This window comes from Filicampus tigris, chromosome 16 (assembly GCF_054856515.1).
Source record: "Filicampus tigris isolate MCC_2025a chromosome 16, RoL_Ftig_1.0, whole genome shotgun sequence".
NCBI lineage: Eukaryota > Metazoa > Chordata > Actinopteri > Syngnathiformes > Syngnathidae > Filicampus > Filicampus tigris.
The window spans coordinates 5,898,006-5,921,857 of record NC_141232.1 but is presented as its reverse complement, the minus strand read 5'-3'; the positions used below and the strand labels follow the sequence as shown (position 1 = coordinate 5,921,857).

General features: G+C 42.3%; 2 protein-coding genes across 5 annotated transcripts in view; both read left to right on the top strand.

The window, feature by feature from the left end:
• abca3b (ATP-binding cassette, sub-family A (ABC1), member 3b) overlaps positions 1-18,942 on the top strand; it is a 33,798-nt gene extending 14,856 nt beyond the window's left edge. For 2 of the 4 annotated variants that reach the window (XM_086055222.1, XM_086055223.1), the window contains exons 14-31: positions 463-618; positions 693-903; positions 1,647-1,797; positions 1,883-1,981; positions 3,030-3,228; positions 3,307-3,613; positions 3,926-4,199; positions 4,312-4,516; positions 4,640-4,859; positions 5,065-5,223; positions 5,529-5,701; positions 5,925-6,056; positions 6,738-6,932; positions 7,372-7,559; positions 8,341-8,511; positions 8,616-8,812; positions 8,901-8,974; positions 9,393-11,862. In XM_086055222.1, the coding sequence (XP_085911348.1) occupies positions 463-618; positions 693-903; positions 1,647-1,797; positions 1,883-1,981; positions 3,030-3,228; positions 3,307-3,613; positions 3,926-4,199; positions 4,312-4,516; positions 4,640-4,859; positions 5,065-5,223; positions 5,529-5,701; positions 5,925-6,056; positions 6,738-6,932; positions 7,372-7,559; positions 8,341-8,511; positions 8,616-8,812; positions 8,901-8,974; positions 9,393-9,524 (3,243 nt within the window). In that variant the 3' untranslated portion in view covers positions 9,525-11,862. Of the gene's footprint in view, positions 1-462; positions 619-692; positions 904-1,646; positions 1,798-1,882; positions 1,982-3,029; positions 3,229-3,306; positions 3,614-3,925; positions 4,200-4,311; positions 4,517-4,639; positions 4,860-5,064; positions 5,224-5,528; positions 5,702-5,924; positions 6,057-6,737; positions 6,933-7,371; positions 7,560-8,340; positions 8,512-8,615; positions 8,813-8,900; positions 8,975-9,392; positions 12,889-12,960; positions 13,124-14,226; positions 14,377-14,680; positions 14,842-15,315; positions 15,493-15,776; positions 15,919-16,493; positions 16,679-17,143; positions 17,286-18,277 lie in introns of those variants that run through there. The other 2 variants (XM_086055225.1, XM_086055224.1) reach the window with 2 other exon arrangements.
• A 360-nt stretch (positions 18,943-19,302) lies between these two features.
• On the top strand, positions 19,303-23,751 carry LOC147134333 (cytochrome P450 2K1-like). Its single transcript, XM_086055239.1, has 9 exons — positions 19,303-19,608; positions 20,006-20,168; positions 20,560-20,709; positions 21,044-21,204; positions 21,465-21,644; positions 21,769-21,907; positions 21,986-22,170; positions 22,457-22,598; positions 22,740-23,751. Exons 1-9 carry the CDS (start codon positions 19,363-19,365, stop codon positions 22,925-22,927), a joined length of 1,554 nt encoding a protein of 517 aa, XP_085911365.1. The 5' UTR covers positions 19,303-19,362; the 3' UTR covers positions 22,928-23,751.
• The last annotated feature ends 101 nt before the right edge of the window (positions 23,752-23,852 follow it).

Sequence of the window (23,852 nt, the reverse complement as noted above, 5' to 3'; positions counted from 1 at the left end):
TTTTTTACTTTTTCGCATTTGAACTTTTATTGGAAATAAACGTTTTAATTCCTATAGCATTTAGGATACATGTGGTAGTTAGGTTTAACTAGTATTAAGATTATAGCGGTTCTTTGTTAGGGATTGACTTCACCACTGCGCAATAACTATTACACTGGTCAACGAAAAAAAAATTTGCATGGTGGTAATTTGCTGAGTCTGAAAATGACATCTGTTGATTTGAATTGGTTCTAGTTTTTGAGATATTTACTGAGATATATATATAATGTAACTTTCTGATTCAGACACATCAAAGTACCCTAAAACCCTTGAAACATTCTTGGCACCAAAATGTGTTTTGACCAATGTTATCGCTTGAAAGTCGATTCATTGCTAGTCTCGTGTTTTGATGTCAACAAAACGCGAAGAGTCTATATGAACCCCTGGTCTAAAAGGATGGGATGAATGTACTGTGTGATTCAGCTGAAAGGCTTCTCCAAAGACAAGATTCCAGAGGAGGTGGACAGAATAATCTCCGTCCTCCAACTTGAAGACAAGCGACACGCTCGCTCCAAGACGCTGTCAGGCGGCATGAAGAGAAAACTCTCCATTGGCATCGCCCTCATTGGCGACTCCAAGGTTAGGAATCACTCGTGGGTTTTTTTTTCCCCATTCCATTCATCAAATTTGAATTCCACTTTTTTGCAATCCAGGTGGTGATGTTGGACGAGCCCACGTCTGGTATGGACCCGTCGGCCCGACGCGCCACCTGGGATCTTCTGCAGGGCGAGAAGAGCGAGCGCACCATCCTGCTCACCACGCACTTCATGGACGAGGCCGACCTGCTCGGTGACCGCATCGCCATCATGGCCGGGGGGGAGCTGCAATGTTGCGGGTCGCCGCTTTTCCTCAAGAACAAATACGGTGAGACTAGAGGATGCCTTACAGCTCCTCATTGATGACATCAATTTTCGTCCATGTGTGTATCAGTAGAATATAGGGCAGGGATGGGCATCTTTAATGCTGTCGGGGGGGCCACAATTTTTCATCAGTGCTATTGAGGGGGCCACATAGGACCATGCACTTCCTAACCAGATGTATGACAAAAATGATATTTACATATGGACAAAATAAGTGCATATGTGCTCTTTCTATATTTCATTTTTAATAATAAATTTTTCAAGGATACGTAAAAGATCCATTATTCTAGCCAAACAACAAATATTTAGAAGCAAATAGCAAAATAATCATAGTGTATATTTTTTTTCCAGTGCAAATGGCTCCCTTGCTTAAAAAAACATTCAAGGAAAATTAAGTGCAAGAACTCACTTAGGTAAAAATGTTTTCACAAAAATCAACTCACGCAAAATGTTACTAGAGGTACAATCTTTGTCTTGCAAATCATTCCAAATCCTCAAAAAAAAATAGGCCTACTCATGTTGGCATTATTACATCTGCATCTTTTTTTTTTTTTTTTTTTTTGGTGAGTAGTTTTTACATATTTGGCATTTTCCCATTTTTTTAAAAATCATTTTTAAACTGTTGATTTTCGCAGTAATAGAAATCTAACTGCCAAATGCGTGATTGTCCATGAAGATACAAGTCCATTATCCTACTGGTTAGCACATTTGCATTTAATTAAATACAGTATTGCTGTGCTGACCCAGGTGCCGGCTACCACATGGTGATAGTGAAAGAGGCCGTCTGCAACGTGTCCGAGATCACCCGCCTCGTTCACCTGCACGTTCCGAATGCCACGCTGGAGAGCAGCGCAGGGGCCGAGCTGTCTTACATCCTCCCGAAGGAAAGCACCAGCAGGTTGTTTATACGGATACCGTTTGGATATCTGAATGTCTCCATAATCTAGTCTCATAGAGTGTTTCTATTTATTTTTTCCTCCCAGGTTTGAGCTCCTGTTTGCCGAGCTGGAGATGAACAGAGAGGAGTTGGGCATCGCTAGCTACGGAGCATCTGTCACAACAATGGAAGAGGTGTTTCTAAGGTCGGATTTCAGAAAAAAAATCCGCCTGTTACTGAACCGAAACCTTAATAAATATCACTAAATATATGACAATATTATATTATTAGTAGTAGTATTATGATGAAAATCTGATATGCAAGAACAAGGGCATATTCAGAATAAGTGCAAAAAAATGCATCTAGCTAAGTTCCCATGTATCTCTGTTTTAAAAAAATGTAGTAAAAAAAAAAAATGACCGGTGTTATCATACTATTCGAATCAGATACTGGCCCAACCCTAGTTGTACCCGTAAATGACAAAACAGTTCTCGGAAAGTTTCCGCTTGTCATCATTTTCCTCCGCATGTTGCTTCACACTGCTTCATTCTGCCTCCCACGTAGTGTCTGCATGTATCTATGGCAACAATTTACACTGTCCCTTCAGCGGTGGGCTAACATTGCGCGCTGCTTTGGCTAGCGCCATGTAACATTATAATTGGTGCTGCTGCAAATGTTTTCCCGCCCTGGCCTTATTATCCACAAGTCCAGCTGGGAAACCTTCAGTGGATGTCCACGCTTGTTTAAATGCCCAATGTCAAACGTGACCATCTGTTTTGCTCCTGCGGGGAGAAAATAATAGGAACGGGAATGGTCCTTTTACTTTGTTATTGTGGCTTTATCCTGCACCTGCTGTTAGATGAGATGTGTATACATACAGTCTATACACAGCTCGCCATTTGAGGTCCAAAATTAACGAATCTGCTCTGCCAGTATTTTATATAATACTGTATTTTATGTACGGTATCTATTTTCTTAAAAATGATGATTCGCGAGAGGTTGCCTAGTGAAGGAAATGGGTCAAAAGCTATTCAACTGTCAACTTAACTTTATTTCTATCGCACTCTCTCTCAATTTCTTTATCGCTCTATTTCTTGCAATCTCTATTGCTCTATCTTGTCTCACTGTCTATCGAACCTCTTAATTGTTGACAATTACTGGGAACAGAGAGTGCAAAAAATGACCTGGGGTTCTTTGACCCCCCCCCCCCCAAAAAAAAGGTTTTATCGACAGCTTCTGCTTTGTGTGTTCAGAGTGGGCAAATTGGTGGATTCCAGTTTGGACATCCAGGCAATCCAACTGCCTGCCCTGCAGTACCAGCACGAACGACGCTCGCACGACTGGACGACGGACGACGCCAGCAGCATCAGCGGCATGACCGACGTCACCGACTTCACCGACAGCGGGACTCTCATCTCCGAGGACTGCTCCAACATCAAACTGAACACGGGGGTGAGATGAAATAAAGCTAAGTATTTCGATGGAGAGTTTTCAATAAAAGCTTTTTTTTTCCCTCCCCTCGTCCATCAGGCAAGACTTTACCTGCAGCAGTTTTACGCCATGTTCCTGAAGAGGGCGCTGTACAGCTGGAGAAACTGGAAGGTGATGGTGGCCCAGTTTCTCATCCCCTTAGTGTTCACCGTGGTGGCGTTAATGGTGGCGCGCACCCTCCCCAACCACAAGAACGCCCCTCAGCTGGGACTGGAGCTGCGTCGTTACGGCTCCACCCGGGTTCCCGTCGCTCTGCAGAGAGGGGCGGGCGCCCTGGCCGCCGGCCTGGCCAACGTTTACAGCTCGCAGCTCCTCGCGCAGCACGGCCAGCTCGTTAACATCACGGGTAAGCTTTGTGAAAACGGCATGAGGGGTTCTAAGTGTGTCCGTTTTTTGTAAACAATACATGACCAAAAAAAGATAAAAAATACAACCTTTAATTCAAATGCTTTTATTCAGTCGGGGGAAACAAAATCCCACCTTAAGAAATAATTCCTTTACATCAAATCATGTCTGCAACAATTATTAGCACCCCTTGATGTTCATCCTTTGTACAAACAATGAGAAACAGAACACATGATGAAAAAATGTTAATTTACTGATGACACGTAACTTTCCCAACCCCGCTCATTTCTTCATCCCCTTCTCTCCTCTCAAGACTTTACCAATTACATCCTGACCCAGGCGGAGGAAGAGGGCGGCAGCTTTAACGAGCGCTGCGTGGTGGGCGCCGCTTTCCGCGGCAGCAGCAAGCACTTTGCCGAGGCCACGGCGTACTTCAACAACGAGGGCTACCACACGCCCGCCACGGCTCTCATGATGGTGGACAACGCTCTGTTCCGGCTTCTCGCCGGGCCCAACGCTTCCATCCACACGGGAAACTACCCGATGCCGCGCAACCTATCCGAAGTCGCCCAGAGCCAGCTCACGGAGTATGTCAATTAGTTGTGGGGTTATACATTGTCCAATAAGACACAACTGACATGATTGGTATTCATTTTCAATTTCCTTCCTAACACGAATCCTCATTTCCTCTTTCCGAAGGGGAAAAACGGGATTCATCATCGCCATCAACCTGATGTACGGGATGGCCTCTCTGTCCAGCACCTTTGCACTGCTGCTCGTCACCGAGTCGGCCATCAAGTCCAAACACGTGCAGAAGGTCAGCGGCGTCTACCTGTCCAACTTTTGGTTCTCGGCGCTGCTGTGGGACCTGGTCAACTTCCTGTTGCCGTGCCTCCTCATGTTGGTCAGTAATGGGCTTTTTAAGACACTAATCCCCCGCATATTCCCGGTTCACTATTGACTAATACTTAGGAACGTGTTTCGACATGGCATCGCTTTTGTTTTGGCACCATCATTTCTCTGGCAGGTCGTGTTCCAGGCCTTCAGCGTGGACGCCTTCGTGTTGGACAACCGCCTGGTTGACGTGCTGCTGATGCTCCTGTTGTACGGCTGGGCCGTGGTGCCGCTCATGTACTTGCTCAGCTTCCTCTTCTCCTCCGCCGCCACCGCTTACACCCGCCTCACCATCTTCAACATGATCTCCGGCACCGCCACCTTCCTGGCCGTCACCATCATGACCATCCCAGGTGAGCAAGGGGACAGTTTTGGAAGGTCCAAACCAGAGATATATATATATATATTTTTTTTCTTTTACTAAATTCCACAATGCAACAATGAACACAAATTACATAATTTAAATGATTGCTTTTAAATTACGCCGAGTGTCATTTTCAACTATTATTACAATATAATGCGGTGTAATGAGCAGAAAAAAATTTCCTTTTTCCCCAGAGTTGAAGCTGCAGAACATGTCCCGCTTACTGGACAAGGTGTTTCTGATCTTCCCAAATTATTGTCTGGGAATGTCCTTCTCTCAGTTCTACCAGAACTACGAATTAATCTCATTTTGCACATCCAACCCAGTCACCGAGGCCATCTGCAAGTACTTAAGTAAGTTATTAAAGTTTTTTTTTTTTAGTACAGTATGTGCTCTGTTATTGTAACAAGAGCGACATGAGCTACCCACACTCACCATTTTCACAATTGAAATGTGTAATACTTAAGTCAAACTACCATTTTAAACTTGCATTTTATGTTTAGTTGTGGTATCTTTGTCTATTTATATTTGTTTGATGATCTTAAACAAAATGGGGATATTATGCGAAAAAGTACGAATTTGAGAAGCGTGCCAATACTTTTTCCCAGCGCTGTATTTGTCATGTAAACATTTCCGCTTCCCGTTTCGCTCATGTTAGATATCACGTACCAATCCAACTACTTTGCCATGTCTGAGCCTGGCGTGGGACGCTTCCTGGTGGCCTTCTTGATCCAAGGCATCGTCTTCATTGTTCTGCTGTTTGTCATCGAGCTGCAGTGCGTCCGCTCTCTCCGGCGACTCCTCTCCTCCACGTACAGGATGCGAAAACAGGTTGCGATTTTTTTTTTTGGGGGGGGGAACACTGCTCAAAGCACTTTCCAATGAGATTATGCACGTTTTATTCAAACAGCTACAGTATTTGCGGGCCAGCCATGAGTAGCAAAAATTTGCAAACAGATGTCCCGTCAACATTTTTGTAGTTTATTTATTCATAATTGAATACCTATTGTGATTTGTGAACGAGGATTCACCGTAATGCTCTTTTGTGTGTTAGTTATCTTTTATAGGGGATGCGTCGCTTCCGGAGGACAGAGATGTAGCAGATGAGAGGAAGCGGGTTCTTGAGTGTCAGCCCATGGTGGAGTCCATGCTCGGGAGCCCCCTTATTCTGCACGAGCTCAGCAAGGTGTGCAACCCTGGGCTACTTGCTTTGTTTGTGTGAATTGGAATATGTTTAACACACTTGTGGGGCTGGTGGTTTTCCAGAGTTATTTGCCCCCCCCGCATTTTCACTAGTCACAACTGAATTTTAGCTCGTTTGGGACGATATCCGGTAACCTTGACATTCCGCGTAAAGTGGCTTCTGTTGAATATGATTAAAGCTGCCAGTGGCATGCTAAAGTTTACTTGAACTAGTTTACAAACTTTTTAAATGACCTCTTTGAACACTCATATCAAGATTACATAAATGTTTAACAGTACAGGTCATTGTCATTTACTCAGCTGTGTGTAAGGTTGTGCTTTTTGAATAATATGGATGTATGATAAAACACCTCCAGAAACATGGAGTAGAGTTGATAGTGTCCCCGTCTATGACCCTCCTGTGCTGCTTCGCCTAATTAACTTCAACTCTGACGCTCAACCTAGTATCTCAAGTTCATAGTTTTCATTTTAACCTGAGAAATTCACAGTAGAGTTCATAAACTGTAAAAAGTTAATGAAATTATAAAACCGAGAGAAGTTCAAAGCAATTTTATCCCCAAAATAACTCTCGTCAGCTCCCTCCTCAATCAAACTATGCAAGTTTTTTTTTTTTTTTTTTTTTAAAGAATCAGAATTTGTAAAATTAGATTGTCTTTCTCTTCAGGTGTACTGCAGCGGACAGCCTCTTCTTGCTGTGGATCGCCTGTCTTTGGCCGTGTCTAAAGGAGAGTGTTTTGGCCTGCTGGGCTTTAACGGCGCAGGGAAGACCACCACCTTCAAGATGCTGACCGGCGATGAGAGCGTGACCTCTGGGGATGCCTACATTGACGGATACAGCATCTTGAGAGACATAAAGAAGGTATTTGCTGTCCGCTGGATGTCCATTGTAAAAGCGGGTTGCGGTGAACCAGCGCATATATGTGGCCTGGCATTCGTAAACTCAAATTTTGAATGTTTTTTTTAAGGGAGGTGGGCATTAGCAAGCTAATGGATACACTAGGTAGGTAGATGGATGGATGTGTGTTAACTCCCTCAGAATTTTTAACTTTGTGATGAAAATGCCTTAGCTAGCTATAGCTTTAGCGAACAAGATAGATGAAGTATGTGTATTAACTAGCTAGCCATCTTACCGTACATTACCTGAGCTAGCTTTAGAATCAGCAGTGTATCTAGCTAAAGAAGAAAGATTAGGAGACAATATTATTGCTACACATCCAATTCATACTTAAATATAGAATACATGTTCTACTTTTTCATGCAGTCACCACCGGTTAAGGCATTTGTCTCTTGTTTCATAGGTGCAACAGCGCATTGGATATTGTCCTCAGTTTGACGCCGTGTTGGACCATATGACGGGCCGAGAAACCCTCAGCATGTACGCCAGGCTCCGAGGAATACCCGAGAAGTACGTGTCGGGCTGCGTGGAGAACGTGCTGAGGTCTCTGCTGTTGGAGCCACACGCGGATAAACTGGTGCGCAGCTACAGGTGAGCCAAAATTGCAAGGTTTTTCTGTACAAGTCAAAGGGCCGGGCGATACGGCCTTAAAATAAAGTCCCTTTTTTCTTAAAAGTCTTATTTCTGATTTTGATAGATTTTTTTTTTTTCTCCTTCACTTCTTCAAAAAAAAATCTGACAATGACATTATTCTAAAGAAGAAAATCTGAAACAGAGATTTGCGCATACCCCAAATTTTACCTCATAACACAAAGCAAAAAAAAAATAATAATAATAAATAAATAAATGTAATAAATTTTCTCATCCGGGCAAAATGGCAGGTGCTTGACCACCAAAACTGTCTGTGCACATGCCTGGGAAAGGCAACCTCTGCAAAAATATTTGCAGCTGGGAAGCACATACCTGGGGTCAAAAGTTTCCATCATGTCAATAAGTGACTACTTTTGCAACATGTCTTTGGCAATGTTATATACATGATTGACCCTGCGATTGCATTCCAGCAGGCTTCCTTCTTGTCATAAGGACAACCATGTGAAAATGATTCCGCTCATTTTATATCTTAGCAGATATCAAAGTCACTTGCAGCTTATTTAAAAAAAAAAAAATCACTGCGCTTTAGCAAACTGGCTCTTTGCAGCTGTGTCAGCAAAGATCCATTTGGAATGACGGAAACCTCTCTCCAAAAATCCTAGTTTGCCCTAGTTTGGCTACAATTAAATCCACTTTCAAAAATGCTAGTAAAGAACAACCACAAGGAGCCAATGTAGCACTTGTGAACACGTGTGTGTTAATTGCCGCCATGCACACACAGCGGCGGCAACAAGCGGAAGCTGAGCGCCGGCATGGCTCTCATTGGGGGGCCTCCGGTCATCTTCCTGGATGAGCCCTCCACCGGCATGGATCCGGTGGCCAGGAGGCTGCTGTGGGACGCTGTGACTCGCACACGGGAGTCCGGCAAGGCCATCATCATCACTTCGCATAGGTGAGTCATCGAGTGAATGATCTACAAACGCCGTAAAATTGCGGGCATCCAGTTTTAAGCAGGTGTCATGAGTCTGACTGAACGTACTCCCCCCCGCCCCCAAGTATGGAGGAATGCGAGGCGCTGTGCACCAGACTGGCTGTGATGGTCAACGGGCAATTCAAGTGCCTCGGGAGCCCACAGCACCTAAAGAGCAAGTTCGGCAGCGGCTACACGCTGTTGGCTAAAGTGCACGTGGACGCTGAGTTGGAGGACAGCGACCTGAAGCTTTTTAAAGACTTCATCGAAACCACTTTCCCAGGTCAGACCACCGGTGAAAAGAAATGGACTTTACTTCATCCTAATTTCCATGGAATGGCTTCACACATTCAATTTATCTTCGCTTACAGGAAGTCAAATGAAGGATGAACACCAGGGCATGGTCCACTATCATTTGACAGACAGGACGCTGACCTGGGCACAGGTATTGTCAACAGTGAAATGTGCTCTTGAGTTTGGGTTGGGGAACCCTAAATTGATGTTAATTTTTGCCACATTTCTTTGCTTCAATTTAACGTGCGAGATGTGTGAGGTCACAGCTCCACAGTAAGATGCAGTAATTTGAATCATTTTCTCAGATGATAAAGATATAAAGAAAATGTGCCTGAGTACAGTTATATTATCTGTCTACAACTGTTGCTCCACTATTTGTGTTCAATAATCCGTTTCTTGAAGGGTTATAACACCACAACATGGATGCTAATTTTGTTAGCCCCTCTTTGGCGTTTTTGCATTGTTAGGATGACGCTAGTGGAGTTTCGTAAATTTGGTTGACTACACAGACAGCGCCACTTTAGGAAATGGTGTGTTTTTAAACCCGACACTCTGTGTCCCTTCCGAAGGTGTTTGGCACCTTGGAGACAGCCAAAGAGAAGTACAGCATCGAGGACTACTGCGTGAGTCAGATCTCACTGGAGCAGGTCTTTCTCAGCTTTGCTCAATTCCAACACTGCAACGACGGCAGGAGGAAGTAAGGCCCGTCCGTCCGTCCGTCCGTCCGTCCGTCCAGACGCCCGTCCGACACCCGTCCGACACCCATCTGTCCTTTGCCCTTCTTTGTACGAGTGTGTGTGAGTGACCAGTCTACCTGGACTTGGCGCAGTCTGTTTGATTGCATCACACCACTGTTGCGTAACAGACTTGGAGCGGTTTGGCTACCCACCGTTACCTCTTTTTATTATCTTTTTAGTAAATTCAAAGGCAATGATGTCATGCGTTGCTGCTGAGTTGTGTCCAACTGTATTTGCGCGCGTGTGCGTATTATTTAAAACCTTATTTTAGGATCATGTTTCAAAGGACTACAAAAAAAAAAAAAAAGAACCACTGTTTGATATGTTAATGATTGTTGCACACCTCAAAGCCTTATCTAACCAATGAGGGTTATTTTTTTCCTTTGTTTTTTTCCTTGCCTTTTGTTTCAAGCCTCTAAATGTTGCCAGGTGCAAAATCATGTGATGTGTTCATAGTACAAAAAAAGTCAAAGGGCAGAGCATTTACAGTTTTTGTTGCATGCTAAGAGATGATTGGCAGAGAGAATGGTATTTCAAATCCATCCATCCATTATCCGAGCCGCTTATCGACAAAAAAAAAAAAAAAGAAGAAAGTTTTATCGTGAACATCCATTCTGGTACGGTGGGACCTCCAAGTGGAACGCCTTTAAAGTGGTACAAAAGAGACAAAAGTCAGTCGGCAGATCCCGGCTGCGCAGTACAGTATGAGCAATACAGTTATTAAATATCAGTTAGCTGTACAGCTATACCTTGATTTAGGATTATTTCTCTTTGTCCATTGAAATGCTATTAATCTCTTCCAGCCCCACAAAATACAAAAAATGTTGTAACCTGTCATCAACTTAATTCATGACATTCATGCCATGATTTTGTGGTTCAAAAAAAAAAAAAATACAGCTAAGTATATCGCATGTGTAAACTCAAAACCCAATACAGGGTGGTATTTTTTTTTTTTATTGCAGCACGCTGGTAGATGTGCTGTGTTGAAAGGCTTGGTGAAGAAGAAGAAGAATCGCAAATTGTAATTATTATTTTTTTTTTTTACAATGGGTTCAAATTACAGTTTGAGCATCACAATTTCATGCTTTAATTCAATAGGTGCTCCGTCTCTGGTGTACGTTCTCTGGCCACCAGGTGGCAGTATAAAATACGCGGGCTTACTACACATGTTGTAGCTTTACGGATAAAACACAAAAGACCATCATAAACTGTTAACTTGTTTCAAGGTTTGTGATTACTGTCATATTGATGCTATTTTCATTAGCCTGTCTATGATGTTTCTTATTATGTGGTAGCTTTAAGCTAGCTGACTTTCATAAGGGAAAGTTGGGCTAAATACACAGCGTGTAATTCGATTAGGTTGTCAGTAAACTTCAACTGGGAGAGCTTGAAAACTTTTTGGTAAGAATTGGGGACTAAAGGTTTTTGAATTTAGAGCAAAAAAAATATGGCGTCCACTTTGCAGGTCTCATTGTATACTTCTCAATATGTGCTCCTTTAAAACATGTGATAGACGTGGCACCCAAAAAAACAAACATCAAGCTGTTTGTGTGCATGTGAGGATTAGATTGTATATACTGTAACGTATATAACATTTTAAAATCAATGTCTGATAGGCTACAATAGAGAGAGTTCCTCGAGAGTTCACGTGCTTCTGGACAAGCTGCAAATGCCTCGTGTTTCATGTAAAGCTGCTTTTTCCACTTTGAATGCCTTTTCGCTAACGGGGCTGTTTATTCCTCTTTTCAATCCGCATTCAGAGCCTATTCCTACGAAGCCTTTTTTGCACTTCTAAAAAGACGTATGTATTCCTATTCCAAAGGAATTGTTACAGTAGTAATCTCTCTGACCTTATAGCTGATGTACAATATCATTCGTGGTGTTTGATTGCGCGGCAGATATGAGATGAATGTATTCACCAAGCAAAAAAAAAAAAAAAAAAGCAGCGATCCACTATGTTGGCAGCATGAGATGCTTTCGCAGGGCTTTCCTAAGGTCTGACATTCCACAAAGATTATTTAACACGTGTAACCTCTCTTTTTTTTTTTCACACTGTTTTAATTGTTTCTTTAATTGTATTTTGCACAGATCATAGCTTCTATGCACGACTTGAATCAAAAGTGCATATTAGTCGAGCGCAGAAAAGAAAAGTGGGGGTTCGCACTGCTGATGGTGAGATATGCTGTAAGATATTTAATAAGGGAATGTTGACATCATTGTAACTGTTTGGAGCCCATCCTGTTGACTGTATATGTATTGTCATCTTCCTTTTTACATTAAATAACGCCCTATGCAAATGGGAGCAACCGTGCTGTTGTTTTCTGTTAAGCACACATACTGGGGGTGTAATGAAAACCCGTTGCATGAGAAAATCGGTTTTGATTCAAAATACGGGATTGTATCGACTTGAATCAAATCATGCCACCCGCCTCGGGCCAACAATCAGAACGAAGCGCCGGCACAGGGCAGCTCTCTTTTGTAAGCAGCTTGTAATTTACATTCTCAGCAGTTACACAAGTGGAGCGGTCATTGAAAGCACACTACAACGGACGGACCGGTCCGTCACCCAGCTCTGCAAATAAATATTTAATTGTCTGTATCATTACATAATACACAAGAAATTAATATATTACTTAGTTTTTTTGTTTTTTTTCAATTATTGTTCAAGTTACTGTAAAAAGTGTGTCAAATGCCAACGTTATTATTTATTTATTAAAAGATTTTAGAAAGGGTCATGGAAGTTGACGCACATGATTTGCTTTTGCGGGCCGCCAAAAATGATGTGGCGTGCCAGAGCTGGTCCCGGGCCTTGTGTTTGACACCTGTGATCTAAAGGAACACTTTTAGTTTATTATTTAATTTGTATTACCTCCTAATCTAATGAGCCAATGACTATACCTTACTTTGTAGTTAAAAGCTAAAGTGGTTGTTTTCATTCAACTAAATTCAAATGGTTAACCTCTTGGTACCTTGCCAAACCTGTAAATGTTCACAACTGCGCAAAGGCTCCCCTTCCGAGCAAAAGTGGGCGAGGCTGTTTGAGCTCTCCAAATAAAGCCGGCGAGACAGCAATCAGAGTGTCACAAAGACCCGAGTCCTCCCCGAAGGCAACATGTCTCCTTTGGAAGACGCTTCGTCCGCCCTGCTTACATCCAGCGCCACGCCGGTGCTGGTGTGCATCGCCGCGCTGTTCCTCCTGGTTTTCACCTCGGGGCGCTTCAGCTCACAGCAGGACGGAAAGAAAGAGCCTCCGGGGCCGAGGCCTTTGCCGCTGCTTGGCAACCTGCTGCAAATGAATCTCACGCGACCCGACAGAAGCCTGTGTCAGGTAATTGTGCAACTTCCCGCTCGCTCAGACGTCTCCTCTTAAGCTACGGTTGAACTTGTTCTCTTTTTGTAGCTTGCAAAACGTTACGGTTCGGTGTTCACCGTCTACATGGGCACCCAAAAAGTGGTGGTGCTGGCTGGATATAAGGCGGTCAAAGAGGCTCTGGTCGGCAACGCGGTGGAGTTTGGAGAGCGCTTTATCCAACCTATTGCTTACGATAACAGTCAGGGTCATGGTAGGACAAGTCCTTTGACCTTATTTGTTTTTGCACATTCCATATTCTCAAAGTGTGGTACACGTTCCACTCTAGTGGGACGCAGGCTGCGTCTCATGGTACGGGAAAGAATCACTGCCTAATTACAGTCCTTTGTATTTCACTTTTAAATTCAATATACAGTGGGACCTCGATTTGATTGATTGTGTGGTTAGGGCTCGTCCGTTAGAGCCAATTGTTTTATTGAATTATTTTTTTTTCGTGGCCTAAAAACCCCCAATACAGTACAAAGTGTTTTTTTCTTAAAAAAAGCTTCAAACTGTTGGAAATGTTTATCAAAGGTTTATCGCGGTCATGAGCCGCAATGTTAGCACTTCCTTTTTTCACCTCCGTTAATTAGAAGTCGTACTCGTGGATAAGGATAAAAATGTGGATAAAAAAAAATAACTGTGTACCGGTACAAAAAATAGATGGTCGAAGCACGTGTACACTGCTGGCTTCAGTAAAAACAACAGCCGTAGTTATGAATAGGTTGACACGACATGCTCCTGTGGAGCTGCTGTGTTCTCAGCGATGCTAAGCTAACGTCAATACTCCTTACATTTGAAGGAACTCTTTACCCTGCTAACATGACGGCCATACCTTGTCCATACTTTGTTTTAATAGGAAAGTTTCGCCGATAAACATGGCCGCCACATTGATGCACTTTAGCCTGCTCTAGTCTACTGTAAAGTCTGTCTATGATGAGGCAGCAGCGCAAACCAAAAACGCGTCTGTTGATGTCCAAACGACACTGTGGCAAATTGTAGCCAATTCTGGATGGAGCTAACAGATTTTGAAAGGTATTTTGCAAAGGGCCATTTTGAGAGGAATGAACACTGTATTGTATTTACCATTGTCCAAATTCGGGAAAATCAATGTCATTTTCGAATTCAGCAACATCAGAATACCCTGGAACCGTTGAAACTTTCTTTGCATCAAAATGCGTGTTGACCGGTGTTATATTCTTTGTGTTAGTTTTTTAAAAATGTCATGTAGCTTAACAAAAAACATTCGGAGAAAAACGAAATTCTGCTAACTTCACTTTTTTCACCTGTATAGATAAAAATTTTTATCTTTCACAGGCATTATTTTTGCCAATGGGGATTCCTGGAAAGAATTAAGACGTTTTGCCCTCACCACGCTGCGAGACTTCGGCATGGGCAAAAGACTGACGCAGGACAAAGTCTTAGAGGAGTGTAATCATCTCATTCCACTTTTTGAGAGTCATAAAGGTGAGTAATTCAACTCTGGCCTTGTCATTTTATGATGACTTCTGTTCTGTTTGATCGTGTTATCGCTTTATATAATGCACCTTTCTCACACTGGATAACTGTGACATGTTTCATGTCAGCAAATTGCAATCGATTTGATAGGGTAAAATAAGTAGAGCACATCGACTTATGCAATCTCAAACAGCTATTTGTGTTGCATTTTTAACACATGAAAAGTGCTACAAAAATCACGCCGGCACATGTTTGATTAGCTGTATGGTTTTGAAATGTGAGCAACTTTGAAGTCAACGAGCATTTCCTTCAGGGCAACCTTTCGAGACGACATCTCCTCTGAGTTGGGCGACATCCAACATCATCTGCTCCATCGTGTACGGGAACAGATTTGAATACAGCGATCCTTGCTTCACGGCCATGGTGAAACGAAACAATGAGAGCATTCGCGTCATTGGTTCAATCCAGATCCAGGTGAGCTCCATGTGTGCATTTTTTTTTTTTTCTTCTCCTGCCATGATGCTCTAAAGACAGGGTTGTCATTTTAGTTTAAGGGCCACATTGGGGGTTAAGATCAGGGGATGTCGTTAATATTTGTCAACTGCGGGCATGTGAAGCCCTTTGAGACTTTCTTGTGATTAAGGGCTATATAAATAAATTTGTCTTTGACCAAATTTGAGTGAGCCGGACCAGAATATATGTGGCCTAAATAAGTTATATATAACGACAATTCCAGATTTTTCCCATTTCTGTTGGTGCAAACCATTACTAACATATTCTGAAAATATTCACGTTTATTATCTTTTTCAAAATCTTGTGAGCAGTCTGAAAATGTCATCACATAAATGACAATAATATCGCGAATCACTGTTTTCATCGACACATGCAATTTACAGATCACATTATTGGAAACACGGCAGTAAGATTTCCATTTTGTTTGTGTGGCAGCTCTACAACATGTTCCCCCGGTTGTTCCGTTGGATCAAAACCCGGAGTCTGATTCTCAGCAACCGCGACAAGAACATGAAGGAGATAGGAGAGCTCTTGCGCCAACGGAAGGACAAGCTCAACCCCGAAATGTGCACGGGACTCGTTGACTGCTACTTTGTCCGCAAGCAAAAAGAGGTTTGGCTGCACCTGTGACTTGGGGGTCCTCACTTTACGGCAGAGTCCCGTCCCATTCTTTCACGCTGTACGTCAGAACCAAAGTACCCGTAATATTTATTTGAAAAAACACTAGGTCATGGATATAAAACTATACAATGGGAATCATAATGTACGACTATAAGTGAGCATACTGAGCAAAGTAATTAATCGCATGTGGTTTGTGACCCGGCTTCAACCCGAGGACCTCCCTCCCTCTATGTTGATTGGTCTACGTATTAAAACAGATTTCCCACTTCCTGTAGGAAGAATGTGAAGAGCAGAGCCACTTCAATGAGAAAAACATGAATTTCGTTGTGGGCAACCTGTTTGCTGCGGGCACCGACACCACATCCACCACGCTGCAATGGGCCTTGCTGCTCCTGGCCAAATATCCACAAATACAAGGTAGGCACACGGGCAGCAAGCACAGTGCCGTAGTGGTTTGTGTGTTTGACTCACAGTCTATAGGTTCTGGGTTCCAAGCAGCGCATGCCTGGGTTTTCTCCTCTTTTTGAAATGGAAAGATGGACTTGGTTTTCTGTAGATAAGGTGAAAAAAAAAAAGTGGAACAATTTTTTTCTGTATTAAGTTTCATAATAATATAAATTGTATTCATCTTATTTTTCTTTAATTATCATTGACCCAATTATTTAATAATAATAAATAAATAATAATATATAATAAATAGATGACCAATTTTTAAATGAATATTTTTTATTTTAACAGTTTTTTATCTTAAAATGAAAATATTAACTAATTATGTACTGAGATAAATACAATACAATGAATACGAAAAGATAAATTAATTTTAACTAACCAGTTTTTCTGGGGGTGGGAACACAAGATGAATGAAACAAATATTACAGGACTCTTAATAATCTGAATGCTCTTTGGGTGGGATGAAACATCATAGCGGGCTTCTGCCCCACTATGAATTGTCCATTGTGTGAACATGCGTGTGAGTGGTTTTATTTTTATAGAGCGTGTCCACAAGGAACTGAGCAGGGTGATCGGTGATCGCCCGATTGATGTCGAGGACCGCAAGAACCTTCCATACACCAACGCCGTCATCCACGAGGTTCAGAGATTCGGCAACATCGTCCCCATGGCCATTTTGCACCAAACCACCCAGGACATCACTTTCCAGGGCTACTTCATCAAAAAGGTCACTTCCTTGTTGGATGGAGCGTTATAATTGTTTTCATGGTGGGCCACGTGGGAGTTATGGTTGTCCTCGGGGGACCAATATGAGCTCTTCGGCAGACCTTTACTGATTCCAACAATCTGAATTTCAGCCTAAAATCAGTCAGCCTAAAAAAATGAATCAGTCGGGCCTTAATATTTAACGCCACTGCCTGCCGAAAGTCTGCTAGCTTAATGCTAATGCATAATAGGTAATGCCATAGACAGGCTAACAAAACTAGCATTGATATTATGGAATCACAAATGGTAGCGAGACAATGCAGTGAAGTTTACTTTTGAAGAATACTGTTTGTCAAGGTGAAAGCCGTCAATCAGAAAATCCTGCAGATGGGAGGTTTTGCGTTTCAGCCATTGCGAAAAAATTTCCCGTGTGATACATGGCTCATCGATGCACACTGAGCTCATTCGGTTTTTCCCTCACAAACAGGGCACCAGCGTGATTCCTCTTCTTTCTTCTGTACTCTACGATAAGAATGAATGGGAAACGCCAAACACTTTCAACCCTTCCCACTTCCTGGATAAGGAGGGTAACTTCATCAAGAGGGACGCCTTTTTGCCCTTCTCCGCAGGTACAACCATTCCCAACCTATGTTGTTTTTGGCAGCCATTTTAGTTTGTCTTTTGGATGAAAATGCTTATTGATCCTAGTCACATTTTAGTCATCTCAGTTTGTCTGTATAGTTTTGGTCAATGGAAACTCAATAAGGTTTTAGTCAAATGTTTCTAATTAATAAGAATAATTTACAGGTACATGTATTCAATAGTTTTTACTAAATGTAATCATTTTGACAAACTAGTACCACGTTAAGAAATTATAATGGCTTTAACTACCTAACAATACAGATAGATTTCTGTTATGTCATCTTATTAACCACATGAATAGCGGCCATGAATATGAACCACAGGGACCTTCTCTAACCTTTACTTAAGCTTTTCTCTCAAGCAATGGCCACAAATTTCAAGTATCGGCCCTGTTTGGTTTGTTTGTTGGTTTTTGTGTGGGTAACAGCATCCAGTAGTCTAAAATTCCTCCATGTTTTAGACACTCAAACATGGGTCAATATGACGAAGTTTGACGACGCGTTATACTTGCACCCCAACCAGAAATCTCTGCATGTTCACAATATAACAGTAGCTACTAGCTAACACACATGAGTTCATGAATTGACATTAGCACAACGACGCAAGCTTTAGCCTGACGCTCGCTAGCAGCCTAAAGCTAACTTTAGCCTGAAGCTAGCTAGCAGCTCATTTGTAAGGCAGAAAAGTTAAGTAAATTTATCACAAGGCGATTGTCAAATAACTTAATATGTTTATAAGGTATAAGATATGACTTGCCTTTGAATGAATATCGGTTGGCTACAATTACCTATTACTAACTTCACGCTGGCGAGTAGTGGTGTTCAAAAACACCGCAGTTGTCCAATGAAAGACAAGGAGATGAACTGTATATAGATTAAAAGATTTAATTCCTCTTCACAACATACAGACATCAAACGCACACTGTACATCCACCAATATATGGGCCTACAACGGAAATTGTGGTTCTGTAATGTTGCAGGTCGCAGGGTTTGTCTGGGCGAGGGTCTGGCCCGAATGGAGCTCTTCCTCTTCTTCACATCTCTCCTCCAGCGCTTTCGCTTTACTCCTCCGCCCGGAATTTCTGAGGACGAGCTGGATTTGACGCCCGTTGTGGGTTTGACCCTCAATCCCACGACTCACCAGCTGTGTGCCATCAGTCGCCAGTGATGCATAAATGCTCTTCAAAATGTGCCTTGAATGCAAATTACTGCCTGTACCTTTTTGTAATTATCAGAATGAGGGATAGTGTCTCAAGTCTTATAGGTTGTCGAATACTGTGTGGCATTTCTTGTCAGTAAATTATCCATCATGCATTTGAAATACATATCATAAAACACAAACAATTTCTTGGCTTTATTCTCCTTCAGGAAATCAGTTTTACATGCCTGGGCAGGTAAAATGGAAAAAGCACTTTTGGTTCACACAGCTTTTGAAGTTTGTGACAGCATCTGGATTTAATAAAGATAAAAGCGAGGATTATGAATCATGATACTTCTTTTTAGAAGGTATATTTTTTTTATGTGGATACTGTATGTTAAAATGATATGTACGTGCTCAGTTTTTAAGGTGTAATGCAATGCAGTCACTCGAGAAAAATAGTTGGATTTTGTTTTGGCTGAAATAATAAAAAGCTGCCATAATGAATATTTGATTTTCCTTTTTATGAGAGCAGAGATGGCTGGAAATTCGAAAATAGGTTCCAGATAATCACCTAGTCTGTTTTCAGTTAAATAAGACCATTTTCAAAACACTAAAGAAAAAAAATAAAAACTGCAATATGTATGAACATGTGTGTGCATATATTTTCTTCTGCTTTACCTGCTACGCCACTTAAACAGCCAAAGTCATAGTTTTGAGCTTCATGGAGACGAAAATAGGTCACAAAAATAGGTCATTGGTCAACACTACCTGTTGTTGTCTGATATTGTGTGCTTGCATGACCTTTGTATCATTCTTGTTTTCCCCTGTTTGAATTTATTGGTGATTCGCTGAGCGGGCTGCTATAACACACCCATTTGATTGTGACTGTTAAACTTTATCCGTCATCTCCTCCTTAACCTTTAAATGGAGCCAGAGATTACATTTACACGAGTTGATGCATTCCAGAAGATGTTTGAAGAACTCCTGCAGACTCCCGTTTTGCTCTCCTTGTCGGGGGCCCTAGCGGGCTTGCTGGCCGTCCACCTTCTCTACACCAGCTTGAATTTGCGAAGCAAGCCCAAGTTGGATCCACCGGGCCCCAGACCGCTCCCCCTGTTCGGTAACCTTCTTCAGATGGATCTCAAGAGAATGGACGAGTCGCTTTTCAATGTGAGGGAATTTTTCTGTGTCTAGCAAGCAAGTGCTGTTGGCTGTATTGTCTTAACCTTCACCTTACTTTTTTTTAACCATTAACATTTGTCTGGTTTATCATTTTGAATTTCAGCTCTTTAAAGGGAAATGCACAATGTCCAATGAAGCTAAAAAAAAAACGTGTCAAAAACTGTTAAATTCTTTACGTTCTTTTTAACTGAAATGTTTTTCATAAAATACTACCTGTATGCTGTACTGAACTGAAATAACAGCAAAGTGAGTCCATGTAATCTTATTACTCTCCAGAAACAGATGTCTGATATGCACTTGAATGTGGCAAATAAATGACAGCATTTTGATTTTAAGAAGTGAAGAGAAGGGTTACATTTTAATTGAAGTAAACTTTCTTTGGCAGCTGTCCAAAACCTATGGACCAGTTTTCACCGTCTACTTTGGACCCAATAAGGTTGTGGTCCTGGCCGGAAGCAAGACAGTCAGAGAGGCTCTCATCAACAATGCCGAGGAATTCGGGGACAGAGACATGAATCCGCTATTCTACGATTTGACCCAAGGACATGGTATTTAAAATTGATAGTACAATAGAGTGACTACTCTGTATTTGATAACATTTTGGCTTTGAATGAAGCTCAGCTTCAGAAAACGGGTCAGCCGTGATTGGTCGTGACCTGAGCCCTGAGTAGTTGTGATGTCATTTTCAGTCGACAGAAGTGACAAAATGGCCGCCGCCGGAGATGGCTAAAAACAGGTGGATTAACTCTTTATTAATTGTGGATTAATTCCACAAACACAATATTTATCAGAATGCCTTGTTTTAACTAAAAGTCGCACACAATTCAGTGTGTCACTGATAGAGTACTGTACTGTAGAATGTGAGGATGGTGATCCCAAGTGGACCAAAATAATACCTGCACCTCACATACATATTCTATTGGTATTGCTTGCTTCCAGGCATCATATTTGCCAACGGGGATTCATGGAAGGAAATGAGACGTTTCGCCTTGACAACGTTGAGGGACTTCGGGATGGGCAAGAGGCTGAGTGAGGAGAAAATCATTGAGGAGTGTCACTTCCTCATGGAGGAATTTGAGCGACACAAAGGTACAGAAATCACACTTAACCATTTCATGCATAGTGGTCACTACAGTGGACAGCTAGTTAAAAGTTGCTTTCGCCTATATTAATTAATCTAAATTTAAAAAAATATTTGTAACCCTTTCAAGCATTAATTATGATTTAATGTTATTTAAAATATAAATATATTTTTTAGTTTAATTAATATAGGGGAAAGCAACTTTTAAATAGCTGTCCACTGTAGTGACCACTTTGCATGAAAGGGTTGAATTAACACTCTTTTGAAACACATTGTAGATGTAGTACGAGGAAACATGACAGTCCGTTACGATGGTTTCTAACGCATTTTTATTCCTCTCAGGTGAAGCCTTTGACAACGCAACCATCATTACCTACGCAGCTTCTAATATTGTCTCGGCGATCACATTCGGAAAGAGGTTTGAATACCAAGACAAGGTTTTCAAAGACATGGTCGAGAGAGACCTTGAGAGCAACCTTCTGGCTGGATCGGCTGCTATCACGGTACTAATATGACTCATATGTTGACTTAAAATGCCTAAAAAGCTATGCCTACAAGTAATTCTGTGCTGCTTATGTATACCCGCATCTTCTGTTGCAGTGGTTCTCATACTTTTCACACCAAGGACCGCCTCAAAATAAAAAATAAAGTGATAATTCATAGTGATAAAATAATAATACAACTCAAAGGGCTATTTTTAACCAGTATAGTCATATTGAACCTATGAACTTTTTTTTGTTTTGTTTTTTGTGCTCCATGACAGATGTACAATTTGTTCCCCTGGCTGGGCCCCTGTCTCAAAACCTGGAGGGATTTGATGCGTAACATGGACATAAACAAGCAGCACACAAGAAACATTATAGCCAAGCTGAAGGAGACGCTTAACCCTGACATTTGCAGGGGCTTTATCGATGTTTTCTGCACACGCATGAAAAATCTGGAGGTAGGATGCTATCTTTTCATTGAACAGATGCGCCCTGCCCCCGTAATGCCCTCACATTTGCAGCGACATCACAACAAATCAAGATTAAAGTTCCAACAGTATGTGTGTGTTTTTTTTCCTGGAGCACGAAACCCAAAAGCAGCACTACCACGACGAAAACCTGGTCAGCAGCGTGATTAATTTGTTCGGAGCGGGCACTGACACTACAGCCAAGACGCTTTGCTGGAGTCTGCTTTTCATGGCCAAGTACCCTCAAATTCAAGGTGCCCATCATGACACTGATGTGCGAGTTCTTACAGGTGACAATTGTATTCAGTTTTTTTTTCAAATCTCACCCGCAGATCAAGTCCAGGAGGAGCTGAGCAGAGTGGTCGGAGACCGACAGGTCCAAGTGGAGGACCGCAAGAACCTTCCTTTCGTGAACGCCGTCATCCACGAGACGCAGAGGATGGCCAACATCGTCCCCATGGCCATCCTGCACCGAACCTGCCGAGATATCACTTTCCAGGGATACTTCATCCAAAAGGTGTGCTTCTTGGAGGCTGCGCATCTGTCACGTGTGTTGCCGTATTTGGACTGTGACAAATTGCTTTACTGCACTGTAAAAAAAAAAAAAAAAATCAAAACCAATGAACGTGATCTTTAGCAGGGGCGTGAATGGTAAACCGCGATATAGCATGGCAACACTACCGCCGTCATGAGGTACTCAAGTTGTGGTATGCTTTGGATTGTGAGCTGTTCCTCCAATTCGCTGGTGGTGGTGTGTCAACGCAATGGCAAGCCAATTTTATCTTGGCACTTTTCGCTCAAAGGGGACCACCGTCCTGCCTCTGCTGACTTCCGTCCTCCACGATGAGAGCGAATGGGAGACGCCGAACACGTTCAACCCTTCCCACTTCCTGGATGAGGAGGGGAACTTCGTCAAGAGGGATGCCTTCTTGCCCTTCTCTGCAGGTACGCTCACCGTATGTACACTCTTGAACCGTCTCCGCCTTTTCTGTCTTAACTAGTGTTTAGCAACGAGCTACTCAAAAAAACAACACTTTCTCCACAAGAGGGCAGTACATCACCATTTGACATACATCCCCTTCGCAGGCCGAAGAGCGTGTCTAGGTGAGAGTCTGGCCCGGATGGAGCTTTTTCTCTTCTTCACGTCCCTCCTCCAGCGCTTCCGCTTCACTCCTCCGCCCGGGATTTCCGAGGACGAGCTGGATTTGAAGCCCGTGGTGGGCTTCACCCTCGGTCCCACGCCTCACCGGCTGTGTGCTGTCAGGCGTCACTGAGGAGAATCTTTTAATCCAAAACCAAAGGAAATTTCAGCACCTTTGCACCCACTCAAATGTGATGCACTGAACCCTCGCATATGCGGTTCGGCATCCCCCAGTTTGCCGATTCGCGTATTTTATTTGGGAGCCATGTTCGGTTTTAAGAAGCGACATTCAATATAATGATACCCACAGGCATATATTCTGTATTGTATGAGATTGTATTGTATTTCAGAGAGGGCATGCATACCACAAGAGGGTGGCAAAACACCCCATGAAGCTCATCAACTCACTTCAATGTAGTTCTTTGGCACCAGCATGTCCCAAGATGGCGCCAAAGCAATACTTATAGATTATACAGGGCTTTGGTCTGAGTCAGTTTGAGTTTCGTGTGTGTATTTGTTATGTGTTGATGGGATGTTTATAGCTCGGGGTTGTATAATAACTTCACAAATTGAAATTTGCTTCTGCTGATAAAGCTAATCCATCTATCCAGCCATTGGTCGCTGCCCACGCACATTCACACCTATGGACAATTTTAGAGTCTTCAGTGAACCTAACATGTTTTTGTAATGTGGGAGGAAAACACGGAAAAAAACATTGATTTACAGTGTGCACCCCTTAATTTTCTACTTGCGTCCCTAAAATTTCAGGTTAAGGGCCACTCTGCACGTAGTAAATAAAAAAAAGTTCAATCTGGAGCTCTGTATCTATGTAACTTTTTTGTTCTTTGCAGAAATGTTCAAATAATACTTGAAATTGTCTTGTTAAATGTCACCAAACCTGCAGTTTTCAAATGTGAGTGTAGAGCTTCAGAAAATAAAAAACTTTATTTTTCTTAACCAGCTAAGCCTGTTGTCTGATTGTGCACTTGCGTGACCTTTGTATGTTTGGATTTATTTGCTGAGCGGACTGCTCAAACACACCAGGGGCGGAAGCCAGA

Bases quoted from the DNA above. Each gene is read 5' to 3' on its own strand.
- LOC147134333 (XM_086055239.1), top strand. From the start codon at position 19,363: ATGGAGCCAGAGATTACATTTACACGAGTTGATGCATTCCAGAAGATG. The intron at 21,205-21,464 runs GTACTAATATGA...GCTCCATGACAG, and splicing joins CTGGATCGGCTGCTATCACG to ATGTACAATTTGTTCCCCTG. The intron at 22,171-22,456 runs GTGTGCTTCTTG...TTTCGCTCAAAG, and splicing joins AGGGATACTTCATCCAAAAG to GGGACCACCGTCCTGCCTCT.